This window comes from Malaclemys terrapin, chromosome 11 (genome assembly GCF_027887155.1).
Source record: "Malaclemys terrapin pileata isolate rMalTer1 chromosome 11, rMalTer1.hap1, whole genome shotgun sequence".
In the NCBI taxonomy this organism is placed as follows: Eukaryota; Metazoa; Chordata; order Testudines; family Emydidae; genus Malaclemys; species Malaclemys terrapin.
Window position 1 is genome coordinate 45,065,389 of NC_071515.1, and position 24,416 is coordinate 45,089,804.

Genomic DNA, 24,416 nt, shown 5'->3' on the forward strand with positions numbered 1-24,416 from the left:
AGATGATTTAAGAAATCACATTTTGACACTGACAATCTAGTTAACTGTTGCCCTGTCTCAAAATCTCCATTTTTGAGGGAAGATTGTCAAGAAGGCTGTAGAGCAGCAGTGACAAAATTTGGAGTTCTCTGCTCTCTCTGTTCCCAGGCATTTTGGTTTTCAGGTTTGGGTATGTTATAGAAAATGTGCTTATATTGTTAGTTCATGATCTCTTCCTTTTGATGGTCAAAATTATATGTCCATATTGATTCTCTTAGATCTAACAACTGGATTCAATATTGCTGTCCATGAAATACTGTTGACATTCTAGTGGTCACTAGCAGGAGAAGATAAAGTCACCAAAATAACTTAGTTCATTTCGTTCCTTTTTTTTTTTTTTTTTTTGCTGTGGGAAATATTGAGCAATAAGTCATCTGTCCTCAGGGTTCTCTCTTCTGGCTTTTCAAAGAGTCCCATTCAGTCACTATTACGGTTTAACATTCATTTGGGGGATTAGTGACGAAGCATGGGCTGCATTTTCATCAGTATGCTAATGACTTTCTGCTCTATATTTCTATTTCTTCTGGCCCATCGGATGGCACTGTGGGACTTACCCTTTCTCTTAGGGTGAAACAGAGAATTGTAGGACTGGAAGGGACCTCAAGAGGTCTTCTAGTCCAGTCCCCTGCACTCAAGGCAGGACTAAGCATTATCTAGATCAGCGGTTCTCAACCTGTGGCCCAATTAGCACACAGCTCAGCTGTGTGCTAAAGGCCAGCCTGCGTAGTGGAATCCAGGTTCCTGGTTGACTGGCGCGGTCGGGTCCGGATTGTTTCAGTTTCAATATAGTACTGACAAGGGCGTTTTGGAGAGGAGTTGCAGCTTTCCCTTAGATTTTGCTGGGTCAAACATACAGTAGTAAAGGAGTGACCAGGTCAAGATTGGATTGATACCTTTCAATTAGAAATCTGTCCAACCCTCTGGCTTTTTTTTTTTATACTTTTAATAGACACTCTAATCTACTCTGCCTGAATGCCTCCAAGAAATCAACTTGATCTTCTGATAGAGTTGGAAAAGGTAGTGAATTCAGACCTTGGAATGGATGGTTTGTAGGTACAGAGCACCATATAGAAGTTTTTAAATTGAATATTTATATCTATTTGTGAGGTAAACAAAGCTTTGGGTTTTCCCCCTCAAATGTTAGTTATGGTATTCAGCTGGGAGAATATCTGCTAGAAGTTTTCCTGTATTTTTTTTTTTAATTTTCTTGACTCTCAATAGGACTGTTGAAGTCTAAATAAAGTCCATACATCTTGTGCTATGTGGAGTTTGCTCTCTGCATGTCTTACACTGAGTAGTTGCGGGAGTTTAGTTGGGATAGGAAAACAGAAGTATTCCAAATCTATGGTTCTTAATGTTTCAGATAATTTTGAGTTTAGATTATTATTTTTGTAAGAAACATAAGCAATAATTTTTCCTGTCAGATCGGTTTTTAGTGCTTCCCTTCCCAGACCAATCTGTAAAGGAGCTGATGGAATATTGATTTTCAAATAGAGAGTTATTTCTTAGTTTTTTTAAAGAAGAGTAAAAATTGTGACTCGTTCATTCAATTATCATCTCCTAATGTTCTGTGGTGGCTCATATTGCAACAAGGCAATGGATACCGGAGCATGATCAGATATTACTCTTGTCCTCACATCTAATGCTACATGTATCAGAATATAAAAAGATTATAAAATAATCAAATGGAGAGTATGTGGAGTGTGTGGTTGAGAAGACTGAGCAGTCTTTCCTTAAAGAATTTACTAATCTCCAAATGTTATGTAATCCTCAATTGTAAAGCAAGAGTTTAATTTGGAGGGTGAGTCATGCAGAGTAACTGTACCTGTTTTATCTAAAAATAGGGTTGAGTATTATGTAGCTAACACTTTGGGACCACTCTCCATCTCCATTAGTTGTACAGTTAGTTTGTATTTGAAGTCAGAATGCTACTTGTTTGAGCCATAGACATTGTTCAACACCAGTGTGGAATTAACTTTCACAACGAGTATATGACCATCTTCAACTTTTTCCGTGTCTAAAAGTTGAACTCAGAGGATCAGATCCTGGCCCATGCTGTGGTCTCTTTTGCAAGGCTCTGTCAACACAAAGGGGATGCAAAGGTGCCTGAGCATGACTGGGGAGAATTGGCTGGGGTGCACTCTGGTGATCCACAACTTGCATAGTAGCCTACTGGCGGCCATTACAAACTGGCTTAATTTAGAACAGTCTTATACTCTAAGGGTATGTCTGCACTGGGGCTGGAAGCTGTCATCTCCAGCTCACGTAGACATACCAGCACAAACTCGGATTGAGTTAGCACACTAAAAACAGCAATGTAGCTTCAGTGGCACAAGCAGCAGAAAGTCTTCGACGGGTTTGTGCTTGGGGTTCGCCCCAGTCACATGTGGCACGGTCCCTACACTTCTATTTTTAGTGTGCTTTCTCAATCAGAGCTAGCATGAGGATGTCTGCTTGAGCTGGAAATTACACCTTCCACCTCCAGTGTAGACATACCCTCAATTACATAGTGGCTGAAGTCGCCCTCGGGAGCCTTGAAGACTGGGATAATGCAAAGGTGAGCACAGCCATCTCTGCCCACCCCCTACTCCTTGTCTGCACTGAGCGGAGTTCTAGCACAGTTGAGGATCTGACCCTTAGCTTTTTGTGACATAATATTGATACCACTAGAATTGTAAGAGACCCCCAGCAGTCTCTCCCTTGCAGGAGAAAGGCTGAAGCCTGAAAGGGCAGAATCTCCAAGGGGCATAGCTGGGGTATGACTCCTCAAAGGAGGGGCTTATCTGGGCCATTGTTCCATTGCCTATAGCAATCACTGCTGGGTACTTAATCACAATTAGCTGTTATGTTGCTGGTTTGTTTTGGTCCACACTGACAGGCAGTCCTGGTCAGCATCACTTCAGCTAACTGAGTTGTGCCCAACCATATTCAAACACAATAAAAGTGTGTAGTGTAGACATGTCCACAGTGTGGGAGTTTTAACAGTTTGTTGTGAGAACGAAGGAAAATAGTGACTACCCATTATTTCAATGTTAAGTGTTAATGGATACAGTGCAGTAGGCTGAAGTTAAAGCAAATGCAGATGTTAGGCTTAATAACTTGTTAATTGGGTAGCAGGTAATTATAAATAGGGAGCACAGTGGATGTGCCAGGGGGTTAAGTGTGGAGGAAGGAGTTTTCACTCTCTCTCAAAATAAAGATATACTGAACTTTACTCAGCTATACTGTAATCTTTGTTACAATCTTTGTCTGTACTGGGCTATCTTGATTATCACTTCAAAAGTTGTTTTTTTTCTCTTACTTAATTGGCCTCTCAGAGTTGGTAAGACAACTCCCACCTGTTCATGCTCTCTCTATGTGTGTATATATATCTCCTCAATATATGTTCCATTCTATATGCATCCGAAGAAGTGGGCTGTAGCCCACGAAAGCTTATGCTCTAATAAATTTGTTAGTCTCTAAGGTGCCACAAATACTCGTGTTCTTTTTGAGGATACAAACTAACGGCTGCTACTCTGAAATTTGTTACAATTGTTCACCTTCCACTAGTTGCAGGTGGAACTCCTCTATTTTTAGCAGCTTATTTAATGTTTGAATAATTGGATAATGTGTATAGCATGCTTTGAAAATTGAAAGTGTTGTATAAGTGCTAAGTATTATTAATTATTACTATTTTGTTAGAGCATAATGTCTCTTTCTCAGAATTTTTAACCCTGCAAGAGTCAAGTATCACAATTTTTGCCTACCAGTACTGAATTTGACTATGTCAGATTTCATCCAGTATGCCACTTTGAGGATATCAGCTGGATTCACCCCAGGGGTAAAGGGATAGGAAAACTGCACCTCGGGGGAGCTGCACTTCAACGCAGATTTGTGTTGGTGGATGGCAGGTGGTGGTAGGAGAGTCACTCTCCCCTTAGGGAAGATTGTGCTGGGTGAAGACAGCTCTAAATTTTGTCCTATAGAGCTTTGCTTTCTGACTCTTCAGAAAATGTACATTGACTCATCTGACCTGGCCTTGAAAATGTTTTGCTGAGTTTCTGTTGAACCTGAATGGATTTTGTAATTCAGTGCCAAACAAAACAGAACAAGCTTAATAACAGTATCAACTACTGTATCTCTGGGGAAATGTAATTCTGGATTAATACTGAATTTAAAATGTCTCCTTTAGTGTGTTTGGTGATCCCATATAATTAAAAATAACAAATAAAGACCACGTAAAATACAAAGATTAAATGAAAAGCTTTTAACATGTCAGGAACTTTCCCCTCCCCAAACACACCTTTTTTTTTTTCTTTTTGACCTTTGGTCAGCACAGGTTCCCTTTATTATATCTACAAATTGTATGCACCAGCAGCTTATTCTCATTCTCTCTGTAGTAGTGGGCCCCATTCAGGGGGTGGATTCTGGTATGGACTATTTTGGCAGGAGCATATCCCTTTGAACTAGCTAGGGATTCCCCATCTTCTTCCTCTGTTTCTTCCTGTTAATAAGAACAAGAAAGAAAATAATGACAAAGTCAAAAGAAGTAAGAAAAGAGTCAGAAAAAAATCTTACTCCAAGGAGAAAAACTACTGCACCACAACCTCAGTGGGTGAGGACTGATTTGGATGGTGTTAGTAGACTAATGACCTATCCTAGATTGACACATTGTTAAGGTTTCCAAGGCCTTAGAACCCTCTGATCAGCTTCTGTGAAGAGGAATCCCCTTGAAATGAGAAAACTTGAGAGGAAACTACTTTCTCATTCTTGAGTTCCTTGGGATAGATTAAAAAATAGGAGACGCACAAAAAGAAAGAGTCCATTATAAAGGTATGTCTTAAGATGTAAAAGGTGGAAAGGGATACAAAAATTTCCACCACATCTAGAGTGGATCCTTCTATCTTCTCCTGTTTAAAAACAGAAAGTTTTATGGAGGGTGTTATGGCACCCTAAAATTCTCTAGATAAAAAACTGGAACATTCCTTATAGAAAGAATACAGTTATTCTATATGCTCTCTTGATGCATGCCCTATATGCTTTAGTACCCCGATGGCTTCGGTTAAAACCATAAACAAAAACCTAACAAATACCTAGGAATCCAAAACATATACAGTTTTGAGACCCTTCACAAGTCTGAGTCATCTGTGATGTGGTATATGAAATAATCAGTGTTTCATGCTGCATTTTCATAAGATTCTTCAGTCGTAGACTGGAGAAACATATAACTACTCTCCTCTTTTTTATCATACCTTTGTCTATTTTGATCTATTCAGATAAACATTGGATACAAACAAAGTGGGACAGTCTTGAAGAAGCTTCAGCTTCAGAGGAGGAGCATTTCTACTCCAGGTCTGTAATCTTTTGAGTTCCACATTCACCCAAAGAAGTGGCCCTTCTATCCTTACTAGAACAACAGGTTCAGTGGCTATATTTCAAGATCTGCCATTGCCCATAAACACAAAGGTAAGGCCAAGTCTACCTTCTCAGCTCTCAGCAAGGAACAATATTTCTCCTGATCTACTTTCCATGTCTCCTCTTGTCTGGGGCAAATGATCACCCTTGCTAAGGTATCCAGAAGCCTCTGGTTATTAGGCTATTTACTGAAGTTATTTACTATCAGGGGAACTTAGGTAGTTGTTCCAGACATTTAGTACTTGAAGATGTTGGGAGAGCTTTCATTCTGTGTTGGAGTTGTCCCCCTGAACCACTTAATTATATATCGGCCAGGTTCAGGATGGCAAACTTTCCCTTATGAACGGGGTGTCCTATGATCAGTAGAACTCATTGAGGTCTGTCTCCATACGCTCAGCCTTTTTCAGATTCCTCCACTTTGAAATCTGCTTCAGACACATCTGGTACCTAAGCTTTGACCTCTTTTTAGACCCCTGGAATACTTCTGTTCATCTAATTGGCATCCCTCAACAAAGAAATCCACCTTTACTACTATCTTATCAATTTCATGGTTATATTCTTGCTGCCTTCTGGGGACCTACAGGAACAAAGCAAGGGTCAACAAAGTCTTATACAGAATCAAGACACCTGCAAGCTTTCTTCTGTCAGTCTGGGACCACGAAGAGAAGGTTTCCTTAGAGACCTATCCCAATCTAATCAGCTACTCTTCCAAGGGTTTTTTTCCAAGCAAGGATTATGAGCAGACAGACTCTTACAGAGCCTGACTGAACTAAAGTAATTACAGATGCATGTCTACAGGAATGGGGAACTCATATGATTGCTCACATAGCCCAAGTGCTCTGCTTGTCACAGCAAGATTGTCAGAACATAAACTGGTCCCTCTTTAGACATCCTCAGCAACCATTGCAATGGAACAGCCAGTGACGATACAGTGCTAACTAGAGATCAGGAATTAACATCTCAAGTCAGAGGCTCTGTGTGAATTTTTACTAGTATTTACTGTTTATGTTTCAGTAGCTCAGGGGACCCCATTGTACAAGGAACTCTATGCACTAAGCATCTGTGGGGATCCTGCTGCCATGCACTAAAAGTTCCCAAGTGCTCTTTAGTCTACTCCCATTTCAAAGTGGGGTAGATCAAAGCGCACTATGTGACTTTTGGTGTGCAGCAGCAGGGTCCATATAGACACATAATGCACAGCAGACTAGTGAGGGGTAGATTTTCACCCCAGCTTGCCATAAAGTAAGTGTTCACGTAGACAAGACTAAGAGATGGGCCCTGCTCCAAAGAGCTTACAATCTATATAGATAAGACAGATAAAGTGTGGGGGAAACAACTGTAGCATACAAGCAGAGTGAACAGAACTCCGCAAATATTGTTAGTTTTGGTATTATTAGCTGAGTTTTTGTTGATTTATATTTATTTAATATATATTTAATGTTTTATAAAGCAAATGTTGGTAAGGAGGGAAGGCAAGAGGGGATACACTAAAAAGAACAAAGGAAGGGAACATTGAGGGAAGGGAGGTAAGTGGATTAGGGGGAAGAAAAGAATGAGACTGAAGAGAAGTAACTGGGAGGGAGAGGGCTGGTGAGGACACAAACAAAGCACCAGTCAGCAAACGGAAAAGAATGTCCAGAGTAAAACAGTGAAAATTGTAGAAAACATAGTCTGATGATATCGCCACTGTCCAAAGGTACCTGCAGAAACTGCTTCTGTAGCTAGTCTGCTGGCTGGCTTCAGTCTTTGGCCCCGCTGGTGGCTCAGCCTAAGGAGTTCCTCCCTTCTTCAAGCCTACATGATGCGGGAGGGATGTGACTGCATGGGGCCTACTTTCCCTGGGATTGTGTGTCTCCTCTGCACAGTTCTGGGTCCAAAGTGGGTTTGGGGGCTGAGGAAGTCCTGACTGTGAATCATCTTACTCCTGTTTCCTCAACATGGATTCTGCTATGGGCAGATGCTCAATGGTTATTAATTCAGGCAGTGTATTTGCTGGGGACCCTGAACATACAGGATGATAGCTGAGCCACAGACATCCTTTCAATGTAGTAGGGACTCAGACATGGTATTATGGAGGCGGATATTGTAGAGGTGGCACCTTGACAATATAGATCCATTTGTCTGTAATGCAACTGAAAACTGAAGAAACACAAAGTATTTGTTTTTCTATTAGGATGGTCCCAACCCCATTTTTTCCCAGTGATAATCTGTGTTTGAGAATATTTCCGTCTGTATGATCTTTCATTTATTCAGATTGAATTTCATTTATGATTTCTTGCCCACACTTTCAAACTCTTAAAATTCCTTTCTTTGTCGTGACTACAAAAACAACAAGGAGTCTGGTGGCACCTTAAAGACTAACAGATTTATTTGGGCATAAGCTTTCGTGGGTAAAAACCTCACTTCTTCGGGTGCATCTGAAGAAGTGAGGTTTTTACCCACGAAAGCTTATGCCCAAATAAATCTGTTAGTCTTTAAGGTGCCACCAGACTCCTTGTTGTTTTTGTAGATACAGACTAACACGGCTACCCCCTGATACTTTGTCGTGACTGGGGTTCATAAAATTTAATTAACATGCTTTCACACTCTCTTGCAGATCATTAATGAGGAAAGAACAGGAGTACTTGTGGCACCTTAGAGACTAACACTAAGGTGCCACAACTACTCCTGTTTTTTTTTTTTTTTTTTTTTACGGATACAGACTAACACGGCTGCTACTCTGAAACCTGTCATTAATGAGGAAGTTAAAGAAGATTTGACCTAACATCAGTTCCCGTAGCACCCCTCTTAATACCACCTTTTCAGATTTCATACATTTCTATTTGGTATTTTCCTTTGTTTACTGCTCTTCAGCCAGTTTTCAAACTTTGTGACACTGGTCATATACAAACCCATTTTAATTAATTTTTCAACTAAGATTTCATGAGACTTGTCAAATATTTCACTAAAATAAAAATGTCTTATACTTGTTACATTCCCTACATCAATTAATTTTGTAAATCCTGTCAAAAAAAGCAAGTGGTTGTCTGGCGTGACAAATAATAATAAACTTCTAGTTCACATATAGCACTTTTAATTATATATTACTTTTATTGATTACTATTCCATTATTTTTATTATTAATATTTATATTGTGGTAATGCCTAAAAGTAATGCCTATGTTGTGATTTCTAAAGCAGTTTTACAAACCAAAACGGGTTGGCTAATTCGAATGAATTCATACAAATACTTTATATGAATTAGTGAAACCACTTTGCATTTAGATATTAACTATTGATGAGTGATTTGTTAAATGATTGGGGGCATGGATCAAATTAGCAAGCAAAGTCACCCATCGGTAATCCATATTTAAATGCAATCTCAGACCAATACAAAATTTCATCACACAAAGCAAAATAATGAAGTCATATGAGAAAACTGTTTAAACTGCACAGTATATAATGGCATCCCTATGTTGCAAAAAATTAGATCCTTTTAGAGAACTTCTTGGTTTACTAGAGTTGCAGAGAAAACGAACTGCAGTGATGATGTGCAATCTGAGGGAGGAATCATATGCTGGTGATAATAAGCAGTGCTGCGTATTCAAGCAATTTCTTCTGCCCCCTGGAAGAAATGTACTATTTTGTATCACACTATTGTAGAAGAGGGATTTCTTGGAACTTGTTAGTTTTTGCAATTACAACCAGGAATGAAAAAAGGCTACTTGACCATGTTTTCTCTCTTATTATGTTCCTAGTTTAAGAAGCTGCATGCACTTCTGATACTGTATACCTAACATTATAATTGAAGCATTTTTAAATGCTTGAATGGTTGTGTCATGTCAGATTATGCACCCATAATGTCTAACATAAAATCAAGCATTAAAAACAGAGTGAAAATCTTTTCACCACATCTTATTGACATCAGTTTTTGTGCTCATAGACTGGAATAGAAATCTTTATTTCTTTTGTCCCACTTCTGAAAATGATGTAGCTGCTTCCTAGAAATTAGTAGTGCATTGTACATAAATCTTTTTAGTCCTGTAAACACATCTGAGCACATTTGGTGCAGCTTGGCATATACTTGGAAAAGACTATCACTGAAGAAAATGCGCTCATCACAAATTGAATTTACCAGGTAGCAGGAAGAAAACATGTGGACCAGAAGAGGCTGGTTCAGGTGGGACTCTGATCCACTATGTACACCCCCTTCCTTCCAGACAGAAGTCTATCTCACCTGATCCCTTGCATCTTGTCTTTATTCCTGCATGGCCAGGACAAAGCCCTTTTTAGCAAAGAGTTGACTGATATAGCACCAACACTGCCAGATATTTACAAACAAACTGAGTATGGGTGCATGGAATCCAAATAATGAGCTGTTTAAATATTATGATGACAAGAGCCATGTAAGTACCTATATATAATATAATGACCAAGATTTTCAAGAATGGCTGCTTAAAGCTAGTTTCCTACTTTCAGTATTTAGGCATCTAATTAAGTCACCTGATTATAAGGAGTTCTGACCATACAAGGTGCTATGTTTGAAACTCTGGCCACATATTTCAATGGGAATTGACCTCAAAGGGAGCAGAATTAGATGAAAGCTGAGTATTTTTGAAAATCATACCATAGATGCCTACAGTTAAGCTTCTCAATTCTTATTTAGGCATCTAACTTTAGGCACCTATGGTATGTTTAAAAAAAATGCTCAGCGTTGGTCTAATTCTGCTACCACTGAAGTCAATTCTCATTGAAATGAACGATAACCCATTGACTTCAACAGAAGCAGAGCTAGGTCAATGCTAAGCTATTCTGAAAGTTTTTCCTTTCCCCAGCACAATTTTGAAAATTCTGGCCATGGATTTTATGTGGACAGTACCTGCTAAATCTAATGTGTAGTGTTCTATAGCTGTGTGGCATAGGCTGCCTATAAAGAGGCTATATAGATTTGCATGATAATTAAAAAAGAAAAACAGTTCAAGTCAGCAAGGACTTTTACACATTGGTTAATGTGTATAAAAGGAAACTAAAGTATAGCCAGAAATCAAGTGAAAAAACTGCTTGCTTAAGGTTCTGTTCCCTTGGTGAGAAGCTCAGCTTTCTTAAAGGCAAATGAAATAGGGCATGCCCCCACCCCAATCAGGAGAAGGCTAATGAGCGCCGCTGGGTGCAGTCCCTACCAAATAGACTCACCTGCATAGCTTGCTCCAGTTGGAGGAAGCAAACTTTAAAAGGAGAGCAGGTCACTTGAAAGGGCCCTAGCTAGGAGGAAAGCTGCTGTGTCTCAGAAGGAGCGGACTCTTGTTACAGAGTAACTGAGAGGGAAAATGCTAACAAGACTCCATTCCCAAAGACTTACCAAAACCCTAAAAGACCTTTGAAAGGGAGAAAGAGCTTTGAAGCTACCTGAGTATGACCCCCTGTCCACCACAGCACCTAACACTGGTAGTTTTTACACTGTGAAAGGAAAATTTCAGATTTCAGCTATATTAGATAACATTTTGTACTGTAAACCCTAAGCCTAGCTAACAAATCTTAATTACTCTAGCCATATATATAATTTAGTCAATTTATATTGCATTCTCTCTATTTTCTGTACTTGCCAATAAAATCTGTGCTTTATTGAAGATAATTGGATGTGGAGACCACTAAATGGGGGATAATCACTGATGCACATGTCAGACACAGAGTTTTTTTGTTATATGTTAAACTCTAAAAATGTGTTTGTGGTTCTGTTCACCACAAAAAGGAAATTCTCCTTTACCCAAAGAGCTTCCAGTCTAGTAGAAAGATAGGTCTAAGAGAGATGCACTTCGAAAATCAGGGAAAGGAATAGCATTGTGTCCCCCCTAGGGGAGTATTGTTTGGTTTTGCTTTTTAACTCACTTTTTTGGGGCATTGTAGCAAAAGTGTGTCTTTAGAAGGGATTTGAATAAGGAGAAGGTGATGGGATGGCATACGGGGGAAGGAATTACATGTACAGCAGCTGGATTTGAAAAAAGCATGAACATTGGAACGGAAGTAGACAAATGAGACATCAAGGCTGGTGTCCTTGGCTGCTGAACAGTAATCTCAGAGTGAGCTAAGTGGTTAATGGCTTGAATACTGGGTCAAGGACCACAGAAGTTACAATCTCTTGTGCAAAACAGTGCAACTGGAAAGCTGGTGAGAAAAGTAATGGGAAGTGTGGAAAGCTTTCTTACATCAGCAAACTAAAGTCTGGCTCCCAGTTGTCTGACTGTAGCATTTGGGCAAATACCAAACAGCTGGAAAAATGCTATTCAGCCAAAGCTGAATTACAAGCTGAATTGTGGCTTAAACATTAAATAATATATTTTCATGTATTTACTTGACCATTTATTGCAGCAGAATGCTTGTAATAAAAACAGTATTTAGTCAACCTCACAATCTCATTCACCAGAATGTATTATATTTTGTTAATACCTTGCTGTTGTGACCATAATAAAATAAGCCTGATTCAGATTTCAGTCACACTAGTATAAAACCTGGAAACCTTTTGTGAAGTAAATGGCATTATAACAGTGTAAAACTGAAGTGAGATCAGAATCAGGCCATCATTGTTAATTACACAAACTTTCTTTACTGGACCCCTATATTTAAAACCATATTTTTCTCATTTTACTGTTTTAATACAAATTGCAGGAGTGGAGAATGATACAAATAGTACAAAAAGCTACTGAAACCACTTAAACCTGTATTCTTTCAGGGTTTCTGAATTCACTCCTGATTAGGACTGTCTGATACAGTGGAGGAAGGTGGAGTGAGAGTGAATGGGTGAAGGTGTCTAATATTGGGGTGGTGGGTGGGATAGGAATGACAGTCAGAGGATAACCTGAACAGGGCAAAAGAGATGGATGGAGATTCTAGGGAAAGATGAAGGAAGTGGAACTTCCTCAAAACCTTTCATCAGCCTGGGCTGCAGCCCCATCAGAAATGGCTGAGGGGAAAAGTGGAGAAGCAATAGTCCAGCTGAGCATGCTGCAGATACAGTAGGAAGGAAGCTGAACATCCTTCTATTTGGCTTCTGATAGGATTTTGAAAAAATATTTGTCCAAGGCCAAATATCAGAATTTACCTTGTATGCAGTTAAATACCTATATCAGGAGTGGCCAAACTCACTGACGTGAGCTTCATACAATAATTTTCAGAAGTTCGAGAGCCGCAAGACATGCACAACCTGCCCCATGGGGCGGCGCCTGTTGGGGTGCAGGACTTCTGCCCCGATGCCCCCCCACTGGGCCAAAGCCCTTAGAACCCCCACCATGCAGGGCAGAAGTCCCTGGTCCCACCACCCTGCTACAGGGCAGAAGCCCCAATCTCCCCACTTCCCAGTCTCGGGGGGGGGGAGGAGGAGGAGGGAAGTCCAGGAGCTGCATTTTAACTGTGAAAGAGCTGCATGCGGCTCACGAGCCACAGTTTGGCCACACCTGACCTATACTCAACACTATGTTTCAGTTCATCTCTACTTCATAACCAATCAGTGTTCCCAGTTCTCAGACTTAACTCCAAATAGTTGCACTACTGCAAGTGTGGGCAAATGACTGTGCCATTAATCTTGACTACTGGAATACAGAAGCATCCGTCTCTGTGCTGCTTTGCAGCAAATCTTGGTTGCAAAGCTGCACAGTGTTTTTAGCTTCCATGACAGGTCAACTTTTCCTTTGAATACACCTGCTGCTTTGGAGCCAACATCCAGGGCCTTCTGGAGCTCACATGGCTCAAAAGCCCATGGATATTTTCAGCTGGATCTGTCTTCAAGTATCTGCCTTAACTCTGAATGACCATGCTTGCGCCAGTTTGGATTACAGTAGTCACATTTCATGAATCTTTTTCTTTTTGGAGTTTTATTTTTTATTTTTCCTATTTTTTAAAAAAAGGTAAAAAATAAATTTAAAAGTAAGTGTAAAGACAAGAATGGCAACCATAAAAAGGCTAAGGGTTGATTATTGTAACAAAGATGTGTCAAGGCTTTTGCTGGAGCAAGTAACTATATAGTTTTGCTCTATGCAAAATTGTTCCCATATATAGGTGTATATATATATGTTCCCATATACACACACACACACACACACATATTCAGTTAAAAATTCTTGTGAAAAACAGTTAATACATGTTTAATAAAATAAGAGTCTACAACAAACTCATAAAAACGTCATCCACCATTGAAATGTGGCCAGCTCTTAGAGCAACCGTTTAATAAATAGTTCATGGCAACCCTATACAGTCATTTGGGATAAGAAGTATATGAAGAAGTGTCTTTGCTAAAGGAGGCTATATGGTGAATTTAATATATTATTTACCCAGTTGGGAATTTGCCCAGAACACCATGGTTTAGAACATGGGTCTCAAACACGTGGCCCGTGGGCTGCATGCGGACTGCAGAGTTATTTGCTATAGTCTGCCAGGCTCCCCGCCCCCAGAGTTATTTCCTGCAGCCACCAAGCTCCCCGCACCCACCGCTCCTCCAGTGCACCACGTCCCCTCTCCTCTGCCTACCTCCAGGCGCTTCCCACCGCCAAACAGCTGTTCGGCGGCACTTAGCACTTTCTAGAAGGGATGGGGGAGGAGTGGGGAGCCGCGTGTTCAGGGGAGGAAGCGGAGAAGAGACGGGACAGGAGCGGGTATTTGGGGAAGGGGTTGGAATGGGGCAGGGAGGGATCAGAGTTGGGGTGGGGTCTTTGGGGAACGGGGTGAAATGGTGGCGGGGAAGGGGTGGGAAGAGGTGGGGCAGGGGTGGGGCCTCATGGAAGGGGTGGAGTGGGGGCAGGGCTGGGAGCAGAGGGTGGGGGCTTTTGTATCTTTATATGAAAAGGTGTCAGTGATGCTGCCCTCAGGCCAATGTACTAGTCCTCATGTGGATCTCATGGTGATTTGAGTTTGAGATCCCTGGTTTAGAGAGAACTTATCTTGCTTCCAAAATCTAAAGCCTGTGTTGTGCAATATAACCTGCAAAATGTTAATTGTTTTAATCACTTGGATGTTAAGTTATAAAGAATCCTATGATGACAAATTTCTATTTTTATGTTTCTGCAAACCACACAGTTTTGTGGATATTTTATTTTAGTTTTAATTATTCAAGTAAAAATGTATCCCTGATGAAAAATCTATAAACAAATTTAAATCCAAATTATATTTTTGTAATTATTTTTGTTTAATGGTGATGCCAGTGAATCTAACCCTTTAATAGCACTGGCTAGCTCAAGGCCTGGGGGAATAGACTAGTAAGTGCTATTCGTGTATTTCCACACATCTCTGCAAATAAATGTATCTCATTCCTGACTTGCAACACTCTTGCTATTACCAGAGACTGACAGTTATTCTGAATTCTGCCAGAGGTGGTTTTTTGCTTTGAGTGGGGGCTACAGCTGGAGGCCAAAGAGCCCAGGACAAAAAATAGAAGCAAGAATACCTTCTGTCCTCTAAAACAGGAGTCTTACACCAATTCATTTGCTCCCATTCCTGCACCCCCATGCACTCAACCCCCTCACACTCACAAGGTGTTGTGTCTGCCACCTTGTTGTTTTTCTTCACCTTCATTTTTAATCTTTCCCTCTTCTTTCTAGGCTTATCCCCCCTTGTAGACCTCCTCTCCTGCTCACTCCTCTGGACACTTTTTTCTTCTGCTTCCTCCTTCTCTCTGGGTGCTTTGCTTCTTGTTTTCCTAGTCCCACCCCATAGCTGATCCACATAGGTGAGGATGGCCATTAGTTCAGGGTTCTGCACACTGTTAGTTTGTGTTGAAGGTGCTGTGTGATGACTCTGTTACCTTTAACAGAACTTTCTATGTACTGGTTCTTCAAAGCATCAGAAAAAGACAACTCTTGCAAGGCGTGCTGCTGCTATTAGTGAGGGTGACTGCTGCAGTCAGTTCTGTTCCTCAACCCTCCCTCCTCTCCCCACCCCCAACACCTCATAGTAGCAACTCTGGTTTTGTAAGGTGAACAGATGTCTATTATGGACTATGATGAGACAGCTAAACTCATTATCACTTGTCATTTAGAAGAGAAATTTAAACCCAGAGTCTCTGCATCTGCAAGCCTAGTGTAATATTTAGCCCAGAGCAAGTTGCCTAATTATAAGCCCTTGAAAATAAAGGAATAGAATAGAAACAATGAGGACATAAGGTCATTTTACAAAATCCCTTTGCTAGTCTTGCACTTATGCCAACAATAATCAAAGACATATCTGAGTGCCAATGTTTTAGTGGACTGAAAAAACTCAGTAGTCAGCTTTTTTCTTAGGTTCCAGATGACATAACTCAAGTCCCAGTGCTCTAAGGGCAAAAACAGAGCCATGACAAATATCACAAAGTTGAGTATTTTTGTTACTTGTGCATTTCTTTGAGTAAGATATGAATGGTGTAGATAGAATATAGCAATAATTAGATAACACTGTTTTATTATCTACATTCTAGGTAGATGACATTATTTTAAATAATTAAGTATAGATTCTATAAGGTTCTGCACTGAAACTTTCACTTTCACCAGTAACTTGTCTTCAGATGTCATAAAGGCTTTGTAGATGCCTTCAGGCAATTTAGTTTAGCTTATTCAGATATAAAAAAACATTGATGGCATGTCTTCAGCTCAAAGACATTTTACTTCACTTCTGAGAGGTTTCAAATATAAATACTGGAAAAAGGAATCACATATAAAAGAAATATAATGCATCCACTCAGCAGCAGAAATAATTTAATATAAAACCACTGTTATAAATTAGTGAAAAAATTAATTTAAACATATTTAAACAGAATATACCTGGATACAAATGTGTGGCTATATGTTCTGCTCAACTCTTCCAGCCACCAGTTAATGGAGAAAAGTGACTGAGAGAAAAGTGCAATAGGGTATATCACGAAATGTCATGCTAAAATATACTCCAACATATTCTATGGCTTTTTTTTTGTAATATGGGATCTTATGATATAGTAGTCACCCAGAAATTAGGTTTTCTAATTAACTCCATGGACTGGGATGTATACACGAGGAATCTCATATCTCGAACCTGGGCCTCCAGGCAGTGCTCAGCCCATGGCGGACACCTGGCAGCTCACTGGAACCTTGGGAGAAAGGGGCTAGCAGAGCGTTAGCTCACTAAGAGCTCCTCTGACAAAGTTCCTGATTGGGGGAGACATCCGGCTCTGCTGGCTGGCCCAGATGTACTAAAGCCAGAATGAGGCACAGGAAGGTGTCTGAACAACTAGGTGAATCCCTGACTGGCTGTCCCTATGGACCCTGCCTACTGACCCGACTCCTGTTTTTTCCCTCCCAACCTGTTCCTACCTCCTTATCCCAGATCCCCATCTGCTCCTGGTTCTTTCTTTCCTGCTTTGCTCCAGATCCCTGCTCCTACACCCTACTGGCTCCGACCCATGGCTTGACCACTGGCTCATCCCCTGACTCTGACTCCAATCTGGTTTTAACCCTTGACTTGACTCCTGACTCTGCCTCCAGCTCTGACACCTGGCTTTGGTTCCTGGCATTTGACTCTAACCATGACTGCCCATGTCCTACTCCTTACAGTATGTTATAAACATTTAACACCCCTCTTATCCCGAAGCTGCTGCAACATGCTGCCTGTTATCTGTGAAAGAACATATCTGCAGAGAAGTGTGGTGCCACCTTTTTATTACTTGGTCCAAATCCTACAGGTTTTTTTTTTTAAATATCCCTCTTTAAATGCACTTTTTGCATGAAGGACATTTGAACTTATTTTAATTTTCTAAATGTCTAAAATTCTGCATCTCTCTTTGAATTCTGACGGGTACTGTTCACATTCCAGCAACTGAATTGCATCTTAGCTGAATGGTAGTAACTAAGCTTAAGTGCAGTGAGATTTACAGCTAAAAATTTCCATATTCATCCAGTAGACAGGGAAGGCTAGATTCATACTTGTGCTGGCACGAGGAATAGAGAGGAAGCGGTTTGAACCTCCCTTATTCAGGGGCAGCTGAGGACTGGTTTAGCTCCCAGTAAGGCCACAGAATTGCTGGAGTGCAGGACTGCCTTGATCATGCTTCTTCCTGTCCCCAGTCTTCCCTCTCCTTACCCTGAAATGCTGCATGTGCCAGGACCCCTGCAAACTCTATGCAGAGCTGGTGGAGCTAGCTCTGTCCCTAGAATAGAAGTCCCTGCAGCTGGAGTATTTACAGAGGTGGAGGAGATTATACTTGTCCAACAGCCTCTTTGTACCAGCTGGACTGATGTAGGGAAAATGATGCCTTGGTCTTAGAGTGATTCACAAAATAATTAAAGAACATAGTGTATGTTTCTAGCAGATATCAGCAAAGGCCACATCCTTGTATCCCAGCATGAAAAAATCTTAAAAGAATAAAAGTTTCAGCATAGCTGCATGTTATTGGGTTGCTTGCTGAATTCACAGTCTACCTTAACCATTTCCCCCCGGTATCAATGTCTTCTGCCCTCTCCAGAATCTCTGTGGCTCCGCTGTTACTTTACCTTTCATGGTTGTCCAGGCTTTTCCTTGAGAAAAGTTCTCTCCATTTTTATATTACTCTACCATCTGCTGCAGCTTCTCACCAGGAATCCTCATTCTGTTTTTTGCATTATACCTGATGTAATATTGATGGTACCTCTTGCTTTGTTTTGCTATGCATTGTAACCACACCAAATGTGAGGAGTTCTTGTGTTGGCAATGCAGTAGCTTTTTCCACCTTGTTAGATGTGCGCCTTTTGTGGATGGACAGATAATCGAGTCTTTTGTCCTCTTTTCTAGCACTAAAATTCACTCAATGTTTAAAATAATATTTCACATTTATATGATGTCTATTAAAATATACCAAACAGTAAAAACTAAATATGTATAATCATTCTCTTTTTCCTCTGTTAAAAATAACTATTAAAATTTCCCCCAATCTTTAGCAAATAAGAAGATCTTCAAAGTCTTTTTAAAATTAGTTAATGCTGCAGCAACTCACAGACCAGAAGTTAGGAGCACCATTCTGCTCCTGGCTGGCCCTGATCAAAATTCCTATTTTCTCTCATCTAAAAGGCTCAGAGGTTTGGTTCACAGAGTGGTATCAGTTTGGTAAAATATATGAGATGTAACTACTTGGGCATTTAAATTATCAGCATTTATTGTTATAGTGAGCATAAATTTGTATTTGCTAGGTGTGGTATTAAATAACCAGATGTAGTGAGTTTTTTTCCTTCACTATTTTTCCTAACTTGTTTGCATTTTCTTTTGTAGGACATTCTTATGCAAGAGGCTAAACGTAATTAAATTTGCAGGATGAAAAGATGGCACAGGCATTGCTGGTACCACCAGGACCTGACAGCTTCTGCTATTTTACTAGAGAATCTCTCGCAGCTATTGAAAAGCGTGCTGCAGAAGAAAAAGCTAAAAAACCCAAACAAGATCATACAGACAATGATGATGAAGATGGCCCAAAGCCAAATAGTGACTTGGAAGCAGGAAAGACACTGCCATTTATTTATGGTGACATACCTCCAGGAATGGTGTCCGAGCCCTTGGAGGACCTGGACCCATATTATATCAATAAAAAAGTGAGTGTTTATTAAGACTGCTGTTTGGATGCCTCTGTTGACAGTCGGGTAAAATTCTCTAGAGCAATTGAATTTTTTTCCCTATTCTCTCTCTGTGAAAGTAAATGCATTATGTTATTTTTATTATAATATATCTGATCCTTTAATCTAATTGTACCTTTCAGTATTTAATACTTGGAAAAATTACTGGAGAGTAATCTTCTACACAGAGTAGCATTATTCTATCAACTATTAATGATAGAGGTTAAAGTTTAATCACTGTATTTTTAGAGCAATCAAACCACAACACTATACTGAAAGCCTATTGGCCTGACTCCAATCTGATTTATGCCACTTCTATACTGCTGTAACCCCACCGGGTATAACTGAGTTATGCCTGATTGACACCAGGTAAGTGGCACAAAATTGGCCTGAAGATTGTTGAAAACAGATTCTGGGATGGAGAAGGTTGTAGGTTATAGGGTTGTGCCAGCCAATCTTCAACTGGCAGTTTGTGGTAGACATCATAGTAAAGTTGAGGTATGCAGGAGAGTTTTATGGCTTTGAAGGCTAGTTCAGGAAGGGAGTTCTATGCATAAGAGGCAGTGTGCAAAGGGTTCAAATATGCTTGTGGGAGAAGTGGACAAATAAGCGGATAAGGCTGTGGATATAAAGTAGCAGTTCTGTACCACATAATGTATTTATATTTGAAAAAGAGTTTGTAACCCACAAGAAGCACACTCCAGCCCCAACCAACTGCATAATCATATTGTCCTCACCCTGACAGTACCCTTCTCTGACTCCTTCCTGTGTTGTCATCTCCTCCTATTATTTTCTCCATCTTCACCTAAGATCTGATTCTGCAACCCCTTACTCATGCAAGCCATCCCTTTAACTTACTATACTCTTTACCTTATGTAGCACCATACATCCTAGGATCTGGTAAATGAATATCCTGACCATCTCCAAAGGATCCTGATAGCTCCACTTTGACTCTGCTTTTGATAACAAACACCACTCAGTAAAAGAGGGGACTGATTCAGCTGGCTAAAAGTCTGGGAAAACTTCTGAATTTTGATTGTAAATAGCCAACAACCATTAAAGAACAGAATCAAAATACTGAATGGAGGAAACCTCTTATAGGCATCACAGTGAAGTTGAGTCTTGAGGAAAAATTTGAAGAAGAGTTTTGTGGCTTTGAAGACTAGTTTAGTAAGGGTGTTCCATGCATAAGGGACCATGTGCAACAGGTACAAAGATGTATGTGGGAGAAATGGACAAGTAAGCAAACAATCACCTTGGTGTGACTATGTTTTTTCACCTTTCCTTTGTCTTATTATATTCTCAAGCCATGAAACATCAACTTTTTTCAGTGTCCTTTTTTTCTCTTAAATTTATTTTCAGGGTTTTCATTTTTATTTGTTCTTTTAAGCTCTCTCTTTCTAAAAGACATGTTTTGATCCAGCCAGTCTGTTTTTATCTTCAGCATTTTCTGTTTTCTTTCTCTGCTCTCCTTTCTTTTCTCTTTCCCATTCCCTCCTCATTCTGTTTCTCTTCACTATTGCCTCTGTCCTCTTCATTTCTCCCTCTGATCCCAAGTTGTCTCTTTCTTTTCTGCTGTCCCTCCCGCTTAGACTTTTTTTTTTTTTTTTGCACTCCCTTCCTGTAAACCCTCTACCCTGCTTTTCCACTTCCCCCACAGCTCTGTCCTTCCATGGTATGACTGAACCTCTCCTTCACAAACAAGCCTTGCTTCTGCCCTAACCAACTTCTCTCCACAGGCTGGTACTCTGTTCTCTTACGATCCTACACACTGGCTTTTCTACACCTGACTCCTCCCTGCCCCACTACTGCTCCATCCAACATTTCCTTTCTGACCGCATACCTGCAAGTAAGGAGAAGGGTACAATGCAGCATCTGCTGCTTTCAGGGTAGATAAAAACTGATAATTAAAAATCAGATTTAAATTAAAAAAATCTGATTTTTTAAATAAAATACATTTTTCTTTCTAAAATAAATCTATTTAAAACTAAATTTGAATGTATGACTATATTAAGGCTAACATCTACTATAATCTATTACAATCATTTGAATTAAATGAAATAGTGTTCAAGCAGCCTATGTAACCTGCTGAAGTGAAAAAAATGAATCGTCCAAAAATTTTTGCCCAACTCGAGTGGTGGCCACTTTGTATACAGGAAATTTGCTGAGTGTGAAGCCAAGTACTGTGAAATTATTAGAAACTTAAAAAACCAACAATACTGTAAGACCTGTAAGATAAACTTGCAAGAGTTGGCAGCAATGGATACAGGAAGGTGACTGACTAATCGCCACCCTGCACTTGAGCAGGGAGGAGTTTGGCTGGCTGGCTGGCTGGGAGAAGGTAATGCTTTCTGGCTTTGGGGAGGAGGGAAGACGTAAATCTGCTGGAAGAGCAGTCAGCGTGGTGGATGACTCACCACCTAGGAATGAGGGGTTTTAAAAGGTCAGCTGGGCCTGGCCCCTCCCTTCTTTACTCTGAACAGGCTGGGCAGCACCCACCCGCCCTCTCTAATTAGGTCACAAATATGCTGGGTGTTTAGCTATATCTGCTGTGGGCATTACGCTAGCTGCTCCACTAAGGGGGGCTGGGAAGGAATTTTTCCCTTACCACCATATTGGCCAGGTGGGGGGGGGGGGTTCGCCTTCCTCACAGCAGGTTCAGGTGGGCTCTGTTCATGCATAGCATGACTGGCGGTAGGCCATATGTCACAACTCTTTATTTAACTGTATAGCGGATGTTCAGTGCAGGTACTCCATAAATTAAGGCACAAAAGAACAAAAAAATGGCTTGGAAAAGGAATTAAGGAGAGGTGCTTGGTAATTGAGCAAGCCGGGGGCAGTTGGGGACTCCTATGGTTGGTACAGCAGGGAGCCAACCCCCCCCATCATTATAGTCCACCTTAACCCCTCCTATGAGGAGGCATGGTCGGTAAGGTCCCAGCAAGGGAATTGCTGGAGGGACCTGGATGAAAACGGGATGGGGGGCGGGCTGTGGAAGCCCTTCTGCCTCAAAAGTGGCTGGAATTGGTAAGGTCTCAGCAGTGAACCTGCTGGAGGGACATAAATTTTGCAGCTGCACTGCACACATTTTATCCACTGGGTTAGTCCCAGACATCTGTCTAATAATAAAGTTGCGGACTGATTAAATCCATATCTAATGTCTCCTGTCATTCTTTTTGCACAGCCATACAATAGGCTGGGGAGCAGTGGGCAGCTTCCCACTAAAAAAATCAGATGGCAGATAAAGAAAACACTACAAATGATCTAAATATCTAAAAAATACTTATGAATTTTAAGCCAATATGTTTTTATGGCAATTTGATTTTTAAATGCTTGAAGTTGGCAAAACTGTAGATAGCTCACAGAGGTAAGATAAGTCACCTTTTTTCTATATTGTACCATATTATAAGTTGAATAGCAAAAAAGAGGAATTTACAAAAATATTAGTATAGGAGAAAAATTGTTGGAAGAGAACCTCTAGAGAAGGCTTTGGACTATATGTGACTCTTCCAGCAGGGGCATCATACTAAATTGGTCTTTGGTGATTGTGGGAGGTCTGAACTTCGCAGACCTGTAACAGGAGGAGGAAATGAAAAGGTAAACAGCCCCTTATATTGTTCATTGGAATAATCACATGATACTAACATTGCTGGTCTACTGTAGTTAGAGTTGCTTTCCTTAGCAGCATTGGTATGTTTTTTTAAATTACAGCTCCAAGTTCAATATTAAAAATTAACTTGAGTGGAAAGTAAAGTAGATTCCAATATGTGATTACAAAACCCATCACTTACTAATGAAGATGAAATAAATTGCACTTGTGTAGTTAATTAATGTGGAAAGAGAGTACATAGCTAAAAGCTAGTAGTGGACATCCTCAACAAACTTAAAGCTAATTTTTGATCATCAGTGAACTCAAAACATCATGTGGGGACAAAGATGTAGGATACAAAGGTTAAAAAAGACAAACTAGTCAGGGACTAGCTAACCCATTAGCAGTAATGAGTAAACTTCAGACTCTGTTTACTACAAATGGCATCTGTTCTTAAATGTCTAGCAGCTTGATTCTTTGAACAAAAGAAGAATGGACATCATAAGTGACTAATTAGAATTACTCATCCCTTTTCCTGTTGCTATCACTTATCTAATTAGCAGAAAGTACTTTTAATCATAGAGGTTGTTGCAATCAGGAGAAAATTGTGTATGAATTGGAATCTGGCAACTGACTCTGCTGCAGCAATGACCTTAAGATGAGCAGTATTTTCGCACCACCACTGACAGAAAGTCAGTCCTGGGAGTGGGAGGCAGTCTGTGTTAGCATGACTCCCTCCTAACAACAGACACATCATGTGGGTGGTCTTTCACAGCCTGATTTCCCCACTATATGTACCAGACCATTGACCTTGGGGAAAGGGCAGCTTCCTTGGTTTCTCCCCCACCAAAGAGGAGTCCAGTTTACCTCCCACCAGAGAGGAGACCTTGTGGAAGTGAGGAAGTTAGAGAGATGGCAGCATCTCTAATCACACGCTAGTTTTTACAGAGTGCAAAGCAACTTAGAAAGCAGTGATATTAGATAGCTCTGCTGAGAGCATAACAAAGACTCTATTGTGATATTACAGAGCAGAGTAAAGGGATTTGACAAAGACTGAAAGGAACTGTAGTAATGCCCTGAAGAAGTTTCAGGAAGGACCAAAGATCAAAGTGAATCCCAAACACATACACATTTAGAATAGAAATGACAAAAATCTAGAAGAGAACCACCTACAGGAAAGGCACCATTTGGAAAACACTGACTGTGTGTCCTTTAAGCCAACATGTAAATGACAATAAATACACAAAACTGAATGTTCACAGACAAAGTCAGTAAGGTAGCACTGCTATAGCTGAGAACAGAGTTTGTCCTTTTGGATCTCTTTCATGGTCTCAGGCTGCTGGGACTGATGTCAGCTGGCATTTTTGTTATTCCCTTCATTTGCCTAGGGACATAACAATTCAGGAAATTCATATAATTGATACTACTGTTATTTAAAATCTGAACTCAAAATACAGTGATTTTCTAATTATATTTAAATTATTTAGGGTCAGATTCTCATACCTTTAGTCACAATGAATACAGTACTTTACAAGTAGCCCCATTTGTGGAGGAAGATACTGCTAAGCTACAGTTAGTATATTAGAATTTGCCCTTAGCATTTAGATCAGGGGTCGGCAACCTTTCAGAAGTGGTGTGCCGAGTTTTCATTTATTCACTCTAATTTAAGGTTTTGCATGCCAGTAATACATGTTAACATTTTTAGAAGGTCTCTTTCTATAAGTCTATAATATATAATTAAACTATTGTTGTATTTAAAGTAAATAAGGTTTTTAAAATGTTTAAGAAGCTTCATTTAAAATTAAATTAAAATGCAGAGTCCCCCGGACCAGTGGCCAGGACCCAGGC

At 40.2% G+C, this 24,416-nt stretch overlaps 1 protein-coding gene across 1 annotated transcript in view; it reads left to right on the forward strand.

Moving 5' to 3' along the window:
- Positions 1–24,416, forward strand: part of LOC128845590 (sodium channel protein type 2 subunit alpha-like) — a 117,960-nt gene that overhangs the window by 1,408 nt on the left and 92,136 nt on the right. The window contains exon 2 of the mRNA XM_054044412.1: positions 18,642–18,958. Coding sequence (XP_053900387.1) covers positions 18,692–18,958 — 267 coding nt within the window. The 5' untranslated portion in view covers positions 18,642–18,691. The remainder of the gene's footprint in view (positions 1–18,641; positions 18,959–24,416) is intronic.